General features: G+C 41.3%; 1 protein-coding gene across 1 annotated transcript; it reads left to right on the plus strand.

Annotated features, from left to right (window-relative positions):
- The first annotated feature begins 552 nt into the window (after positions 1 to 552).
- LOC122110597 (dual specificity protein kinase TTK-like) lies at positions 553 to 9,483 on the plus strand. The gene is given in 4 exon segments (XM_042683178.1): positions 553 to 602; positions 7,036 to 7,612; positions 7,615 to 8,247; positions 9,361 to 9,483. Coding segments are annotated over 4 exon segments (1,383 nt in total).
- Positions 9,484 to 9,695: the final 212 nt, after the last annotated feature.

Here is a 9,695-nt window from a genome sequence, read left to right on the forward strand (position 1 = left end):
ATCCTGGAGCTAGTTGTGGGACCGAGTTCTGGACTTTGAGGTTCCTCTGTTTGTCACGATCGGCTGGTCTGACACCGATACCTCAGGCAGCTTCTGTGGGGGTTATCTGCAGACAGCCTCCAGAGACCTGTGTCCCTGGGACTCCAGGAGCCTCTGTGCAGGTTCTGAGCGCTAGGGTTTGTCTCTGTTTACTCTCTCCAGATCTGCTCCAGTTCCTTGCAGATCTTCTCCTCTGGTGTTCTGTGGGCATACCGTGTAGCTCTGGGGCTCCCACCATGGGGTCGGGTAGCTTTGGCGGGATGGAGCCTTTCTACTTGGATGGAGAGTGAATGGTGGGAGGAGATCTCTGTGCAGACTCCCAGCTCGAAAGTTTCTCTGTTCATCGTGATTAGCTGGTCTGTAGACTGGTACCTCAGGCAGCTTCTGTGCTGGTGATCTGCAGACAGCCCTCTGTGTCTCTGGGATTCTGGCAGCCCCCTGCCAGGCAAGCTGGCCCTAGATGAGCAAATTCTACTCAACACCAGTATGAATTGACAAGGAGAAGATATCTTCATGTGCAGAACCCAAACTAGAGATGACATAGGAACCAACACTCCAGTAGTGTGAGTAGAACCCTGACATCCTCACTCATTCTCAGGGAGCAGAGGAGAGGAGGCCAGCCATCCCCCCACACCATTACTGGAGATCTCCATCTTTGATATTGACAAAGGCCTGGCTGAGCTGCTAGCTCCAATTCATGTCTTGGGAGAAAACAAGAGTCTTTTAGCAGGTCACAGGAACCTGCCCAGACCTGCCAGGCTCAGCTCCACCCAGGGAAAAGTCACCCAGCCGAGGAAGAGCTAGCTCTGCCCTCCCAGGAATGGCTTTCTTCACTGGGTAAACAGAGCCAGAGGCTGCCCCTCCCTACAGCAGCCTAGACAATCAACTGAAATTCAGTAAACATAAACCCTGAGAAAGGCTCCAGGCTGGGCTCTGTGAGTGTCTCAGAAGCTAGTCCTTCAGGGAAAAGCCACTGTTTGCTGAAAGGCCTTAACTCTACCTAGAACCTAGCCTCATCACATCATTTCAATAGAGGCATTCATGGAATACATAAAGAGAAAACTGAAAGAAGTCAGGGAGACCTCAAAGGGAATGCTGAATGGAGCAAAACAGAAGGAATAGCAGTCCAAGGAAACCATAACCAATCAAATAAGTGATTTGAGAACAAACACGGAACACCAAATTAAGGATATAAAGAAGTTCATACAAGATCTAAAACAAAGCTGCAACAAAGAATTTGAAGCCATCAAAGCCGACCAATTATAAGGAAAAGAAATAAAAAACAAAGTAGGAAGTACTTTTCTTTTTTTAATTTTTTTGGGTCTGGTCGTGGGGCCTGAATTCTGGGCCTGAGCACTGTCCCTCAGCTCTTCAGCTCAAGGCTAGCGCTCTACCACTTGAGCCACAGTGCCACTTCCAACTTTTTCATTTTGCTTATGTGGTGCTGAGGAATCGAACCCAGGGCCTCAGGCATGTAAGGCATGCGCTCTACCACTGAGCCAACTTCCCAGCCCCAATATAGGAAATCTTGACACTAGGTTAGACCATGCAGAAGTTCGAATATTGGGGATTGAACACAGCCTAGATATTATAGAGAAAGAACATGAAACCATCCAAAAAGTCCAAGAAATATGATAGATCTATTCAACATTTGGAAGACACCATCAGAAGGCCTAATCTGAGGATAATGGGTATAGAGGAGCATCTACAACCAGAATATAATGGTTTAGGAAATTTGTTTAACAGGATCCTAGCAGAGAACTTCCTAAACATGCAAAAGATAGGCCTATTCAGATACAGAAGCTTTTAGAAGTCCAAATAGGCCAGACCAGAATAGGTCACCCCACTGTCACTTTATAATCCACACAGTATCAATTCAGACCAAGGAAAAGATCCTTAAAGATGTCCAGGAGAAAAGATCAATCACCTATAAAGGGAAACCAATTAGAATCACCTCAGATTTCTCAGCAGAGACAATCAAAGCAAAAAGAGCCTGGAATGATGTATGCTATACCCTAAAGAAAAACAACTATCAACCAAGAATACTGTACCCAGATAACCTCTCCTTCATTACTGAAGGTCAAATAAAACCCTTCCATAGCAAAGAAAAATCGAAACAATTTATCTCCACCCAACCAGCCCTACAAAAGATACTGAAAGATATCCTACACATAGAAAACCAACAAGACCACAATAAAGGACAAGAAACTGCACAGAAACTGAGAATCTAAGAACCATAGGAAGAAACCACTTGCCGTAGCCCACAAGAAGGTGGATTAAATGGCAGGAACTCCCAAATACCTCTCAGTCTTATTTCTTAACATTACCAGGCTTAACTCTCCAATTAAGTGACATAGACTGTCCAGTTGGATTAAAAAGCAAGATTCTTCTATCTGCTGCATTCAGGAATCATGCTTTTCCCATAAAAAAACACATTTTGAATGTGAAAGGCTGGAAGAAAATCTGCCAAGCAAACGGCCCCCATAAATAGGCAGGAATTGCAATCCTAATATCAGATAAAATAGACTTCAAATTAAAATTAGTTAGAAGAGGTAAAGAATGTCACTAAATACTAATTAAGGGATCTCTCCCTCAGAAAGATATTCCAATTCTAAATCTCTATTCACCAAACACGGGAGCACCAAAATTTATCCAAGAAACACTACTTTCTCTCAAACCCACATAGATCCAAAGACATTAATTGTTGGGGACTTTAACACACCACTATCCCCACTAGATAGACCAACATGGCAAAAATTCAAAAGAGAAACTGCAGACCTAAACAACTGCATAGATTAACTGGATTTAACAGACATCTACCGAATATTTCAGTTAGCAGCATCAGAATACATGCTCTTCTAAGCAGCACATGGAATATTTTCCAAAATAGGTCACATTTTAGGTCACAAAGCAAGCTTGTCTAAGTTCAGAAACATTGAAGTTATACCCTGCATTCTCTCAGACCACAAGGGAATAAAATTAGAACTCAACACCAAAAGCCACCAAAGAAAGTCCTGTAACACATGGAGGCTGAAGAACACACTGTTGAACCACCAGTGGGTCATGGAAGAGATTAGAAATGAAATTCAAGTGTTCATGATATTCAACAAAAATGAACACACAAACTACCAGCTCCTCTGGGACACAGCAAAGGCAGTACTCAGAGGCAAGTTTATAGCTCTGAGTTCCTACATCAACAAATTGGAGGGAGTTCCCGGAACATGGTGGAGGAGAAGCTGGAGGCTAAACAAGCTCTCGTTTAGAAAGCAGTTTCAGTGTTCCAGTGAACAGTCCTAAGCCAGAGAATCACACCAAGTGTGCCATCACAGTACAGAGAGTTAGGCCAGAGAGGGAAAATCCAGGCAAGGAGACAGATCTGAGCACTTGCCAGCAGCTGCTGCTTTGGTGGCAGTAGCAGCGGCAGCATCTGTAGCCCCCATACCTACAACACAGAGAGTTCGACGCAAAGGCGCCAAGCACGGCAGGCCAGTGGATTCTACTCAACAACAGCAAGAACTGACAAGGAGCAGACATCTTCATAATGCAGTTCCCAGACCAGAGAGGACCCAGGAACCAAGACTCTGGCATGAGTAGAAGCCTGACATCCTCACTCCTTCTCAGGTAACAGAGGAAGGAAAACCACCCCTCCCCCCCACTACTGGAGATCTCCATCTTTGATACTGACAAAGGCCTGGCTGAGCTGCTAGCTCGAACTCAGCCTTGGAAGAAAACAAGGGTCATTTAGCGGGTCACAGGAACCTACCCAAACCTGCCAGGCTCAACTTCACCCAGGGGAAAGTCACCCAGCTCTGGCTACCAGCCCCAGGTGGGGCTTTCTTCACTGGGTAAACAGAGCCAGAGGCTGCCCCTCCCTACAGCAGCCTTGACAATCAATTGAAATTCAGTAAACATAAACCCAGAGAATGGCTCCAGGATGGGCTCTGTGTGTTCTCTGAAGCTAGCTCCTCTGGGAAAAGCTGCTGTTTGCTAAAAGGCTTCAACTCTATCCAGAACCTAGCCTCATCACAGCATCTCCAAACTAGAGGAAACAGCCATCTCCTTCTTTTGTGATACTCAAAGCAGATGTCCCTTCCATTGAACAAGTTTGGGAAGAGGATCACAAAAACCTGTGTAAAGAAGAGTATTTTTCTGCCTGCTCAAACAAACTGACTTAAGAAACCATCCAAGCTACAGGAAAATCAAACCCACAAGCAGACAAGAGACTCCAACTAGAGACTGGTTATGGACACAAGGGAGATACAGGATCTTACTATCCATGCCCCCCCCAAAAAATCAAAGAACTCTTTTTTTGTACCTATTATAAAATTTAATGAGACATCTGCGCCTCCTTAAAAAGACCATCAAGATAAACCACAATCTAGTTAATGGATAAAAATAATTAAAATTAAATCAGAAATAAATGAATTAGAATCCAAAAAAAAAAAAAACATAGAAATAATCAACAAAACAAAGAGTTGGTTCTTCGAAAAAATTAACAAAATTGACAGTCCCTTAGCAAATCTTATCAGAAAAAGAAGAGAACACACCCAAATAAATAAATTCAGAGATGAGAATGGAAACATCACCACAAAAACAACCAAGATTCAGAACATTGTAAGGGAATACTTCTCAAAACTTTATGCTAATAAGTTTGAGAACTTGGCAGAAATGGACCTTTTCCTAGCAAATATTGACAGGCAGAAACTAAACCAAGATTAGGTAAACCATCTTAACAGACCTATATCAAGCATTGAAATAGAAACAGCAATAAGAGACCTCCCATCTAAGAAAAGCCCAGGACCAGATGGATTTTCAGCAGAATTCTACAAGGCTTTCAAAGCAGAGCTCACACCAATACTCCTCCAACTCGTCAATGAAATTGAAAGAGAAAGTTCAATACCAAACTCATTCTATGAAGCTATAATAACCCTCATTCCAAAACCAGGCAGGGACTCATCAAAGAAAGAGAAGTATAGACCCATTCCTTTGATGAACTTTGCTGCAAAATTACTCAACAAAATTGTGGACAATCGACTTCAACAATTCATCCAAAAAATCATACACCACAATCAAAAAGGATTAATTTCAGGGATGCAAATCAATTAATATAATTCATCACATCAACAAGAGCAAGGATAAGAACCACATGGTTATCTGAATAGATGCAGAAAAAATACTTGACAAGATAAACAAATTCAACGTGATACCTATCAATATCCCAAACTCATTCTTCAAGGAAATAGTAGAGGCAATCCAAAAATTCATATGGAACAATAAAGACCCTGAATAGCCAAAACGATCCTCAACAGAAAGAACAGTGCTGGAGGAATATCAATACCAAGTTTCAAACTCTACTACAAAGCCATAGCAATCAAAACAGCTTGGAACTGGCACAAGAACAGACCTCAGGACCAATGGAATACAATTGAAAACCCAGAAATGAACCCACAGACCTATAGCCATGTAATCATTGATAAAGGAGCTAAAAAAATAGAATGGAAGAATGTCTGTTCAGTAAATGGTCTGGCAAAATTGGTTAGCTACTTGTAGAAAACTAAAGCTGGATCCTTATATATCACCCTGCATCAGAATCAGCTCCAAATGGATCAAAGACCTCGGAGTCCAAGCAGACACTCTGAAAACATTACAAGTTGGAATAGGAGAAACCCTAGGTCTCCTTGGCACAGGCCGAAATTTTCTTAATAGAGACCCAGAAACACAACAAATCAAAGAAAGGTTGGACAAATGGGATTGCATGAAATTGCAGAGCTTCTGCATGGCAAAGGACATAGCTAGCAAGATCAATAGAAAGGCCACGGATTGGGACAAGGTGTTCACTAGCCATACAACAGACAAGGGTCTCATATCTAAAATATACCTGGAACTCAAAAAATTAAATTCTCCAAGAACAAATCTTCAAAGAAACAACTTCCCAATAAATAAGTGGGCTAAAGACTTACAGAGAAACTTCTCTAAAGAGGAAAGAAGCATGGCCAATAGGCACATGAAGAAATGTTCAACCTCCTTAGCCATAAAAGAATTACAAATCAAGACTACATTGAGATACCACCTCATCCTTGCTATATCAAGGACTCTAATAACAACAAATGCTGGAAAGGATGTGGACAGAAGGGAACCTTACTGCATTGTTGGTGAGAGTGTAAACTTGTTCAACCACTTTGGAAAGTAGTATGGAGGTTCCTCAAAAGACGCCACATAGAGCTCCCTTATGACCCAGCAATCCCAGTTTTGGGCATTTACTGAAATGATCACAAACAAGACCATACTTAAGCTACCAGCACAACTATGTTTATTGCAGCCTTATTTACGATAGCTAAGATCTGGAACCAAATCAGATGCCCCTCAGTAGATGAATGAATCAAGAAAATGTGTTATATATATACATGCAATGGAATTCTATGCCTCCATCAGAAAGAATGAGATTGCCCCATTTGTTAGGAAATGGGAAGACTTGGACAAAATTATATTAAGTGAACTAAGCCAGGCCCAAGGAAGGGAAGGGCAAAAACATATCGTTCAAATATGGATACAGGTGGACCCTTTGCAACAATTAGATGTGCAAGTCGTTATGTCGAAAAATAAACTTTACAACTTTGTTGGAGTGGGGGAGAATCGGGTGGGGGTTGTGGAGGTAATATGGGAAGGGATATGAAGGGTTAACAAAGAGGATGCAACAAAGCTTTATAAGAAATGTACTCCTTTTCCTTCCTGTGGCTTCTAGGAGGCCGGTACTGGCTCGCATACTCGCCCTGCATCATCGGCCATGCTGGGGGCTGTGAGGCAGCACTGACTCTGTCTTCAAGAGTGTAGCATTGTCAGCTACCAGTGACACTCCCCTTTGATCCTAGCCTCTCTGGAGGCTGAGATATGAAGATGGTGGTTTGAAGCCAGCTCGGGCTGGAAAGTCCTTAAAACTTACCTGCAGTAGATCATCAGAAAGTTGGATGTGGAGCTTTGGCTCACTCAACTGACTAGGTGCACCTTAGAAATAGAGGCTGAAGATGGGAGTGGCAGAGAATTGACAATTGATTTCATCATGAGCAAAGTGAGAGATATTAAGAATAAATTTAAAAATGAAGGCCTTAGCAATTTTCTAAGCTTGACAAAAGTCTCTGCTGATACTACAGATAACTCAGGAACTGTTAACCATATTATGATGATGGCGAACAACCCCGAGGACTGGCTGAATTTCTTGCTCAAATTAGAGAAAAACAGTGCCTCCTTAGATGATGCTCTTTTAAATAAATTGATTGGTCTTTTCAGTCAAGCTATTGAAGCACTACCTCCTGATAAATATAGAAAAAATGAGAGTTTTGCTCAAATTCAAACGAAATTTGCTGAGTTAAAAGCTATTCAAGAGCCTGGTTATGCACGTGACTACTTTCAGATTGCCAGAGCAAAGTGCAAGAGGTTTGTTTTTGTTAACATATCTTTTGCACAGTATGAGCTTTCTCAAGATAATTTCAGAAAAAGTAAACAACTTCTGCTGAAAGCTGTGGAAAGTGGAGCAGTCCCACTGGAAATGCTGGAAACTGCCATATGTAACCTAAACCTCTAAAAAAAAAGCAACTCCGTTCAGAGGTGGAGAAGAAGAGTCTGTCAGGTTCTACCATGTTAACAGCCCAGGAATCCTCCTCTGGTTCTCTTGGACATGTCCCGAATAGGGACATTGGCAGTGACTCCAGAGAACTGGTCACTAAAGCCTGGTTATTTAATGGAGAGAACATACCCTCACAAGAGGCAGAAATAGGTCCTCCAAATCCTTTGAAGCAAACTAACAAAACTAAACTGCCTTGCCCATTTGGAAAAGTTCCAATTGACCTTCTAAACAGCCCAGATTATCAAGGGAAGATGGATAGCTCAGTTGTGCAAGCTTTTACAAAAAGACAAAATTCTGGATCAGAATGCCGAGATTTGATTGTGTCTGGATCTAAACCCAGTGGAAATGATTCCTATGAATCAAGAGGTTTGAAGTCTGTTCAAAATATCCATCCCAAGGAGCATGTGGTATCAGATGAAAAGAATTCTGAATTTCTTACTGATTCGATAACCCTGGAGAATAAAACTGAGCCAAGCCTTCTAACTAAATTAGAAGAAGATAAAGAGTATCAAGATCCAAAGATTCTAGGAAGTACAAAGAAACAATGGCAGTCAACCAAAAAGTCAGAATATGTGAACCAGAACTCTGTATTTTCTTTTTTCTTTGTTATTTTTTTATTGTGAAAATACTGTACAGAGGGTTACAAGTACATTGGCAAGATAGTGAGTACATTTCTTATCAAGCATTGTAGCCTCCTCCTTTGTTTACCCTTCCCATTCCTTCTTAGCCTGCCCCCCCCTATTCATTCCTGCCCCCCCACCAAAGTTGCAAAGTTCATTTTCGACATGACAACTTGTTCTTCTCATTGTTGCAACGGGTCCACCTGTATCATTATTTAAACGACTTGTTTTTCCCCTTCCCCTCCACAAATTATACCAACATCAAATACAGTGAAAGCAGGAGTTATACTGTGGGGGAGGGACATACAAAGCAACAAAGAAATAATCTTATAAATGCATTAGAAACAAATGCATGAAAGAAAAAAACATTTAAATACATATCTTAGGGTTCATTTTCCTAACATCACCTTATCTGACCTTTTCTGCTTGACTCATATATATAGTAGATATTGCAAATAAGAGAAACCATGGGACCTATGTTTCTTCGGGCTTGGTTTACTTCACTTAATGTAATTTTTTCCAAGTCTTTCCATTTCCTAACAAATGGGGCAATGTCATTTTTTCTGATGGAGGCATAGAATTCCATTGTGTATATATACCACATTTTCTTGATACATTCATCTACTGAGGGACATCTGGGTTGGTTCCATATCTTAGCTATGGTAAATAATGCTGCAATAAACATAGTTGTGCCAGTAACTTTAGTGTGGTCTTGTTTGTCAACATTTGGGTAAATGCCCAAAAGTGGGATGGCTGGGCCATAGAGGAGCTCTATGTGGAGTCTTTTGAGGAACCTCCATACTATTTTCCAAAGTGGTTGAACAAGTTTACACTCCCACGAACAATGAAGTAAGGTTCCCTTCTGTTCACATCCTCTCCAGAATCTGTTGTTATTAGAGTTCTTGATTTTTGCCATTTTATCTGGAGTGAGGTGGTATCTCAATGTTGTTTTGATATGCATTTCTTTTATGGCTAGAAAGGTTGAGCATTTCTTCATGTGTCTATTGGTCATCCTTCTTCCTTCTTTCTTCTTCAGAGAAGTTTCTCTTTAAGTCTTTAGCCTACTTATTTATTGGGCAGTTGTTTCTTAAACTTTCCACTTGCTCACTTATTCCAGCCATTTTGACCTTCAGAGATAGAGAATATACAATCCCAGAATGCCACTCTTCCTGTGAACAGCATGACCACATCGCCAAAATCTAAGGGGCATCTGTATAAGAAAATAGAAACCAGGTCTGTGTGGAGAGGGAAACTTTGATCCTGACCTTACAAAAGAGAAAGTCCCAAAAGTCTCCACCTGTCATAATTCCTTACAGAGCAAGAAAATAATAGTAAGGTAAACACAATATGAAAGGAAAGAACTATGAATGCAAGCTATAAAAAGATAAATAGATAAGTCAGTGAACTGGGCAGTG

Source organism: Dipodomys spectabilis, unplaced genomic scaffold, assembly GCF_019054845.1.
Source record: "Dipodomys spectabilis isolate Male_0828 unplaced genomic scaffold, ASM1905484v1 ptg000080l, whole genome shotgun sequence".
In the NCBI taxonomy this organism is placed as follows: Eukaryota; Metazoa; Chordata; class Mammalia; order Rodentia; family Heteromyidae; genus Dipodomys; species Dipodomys spectabilis.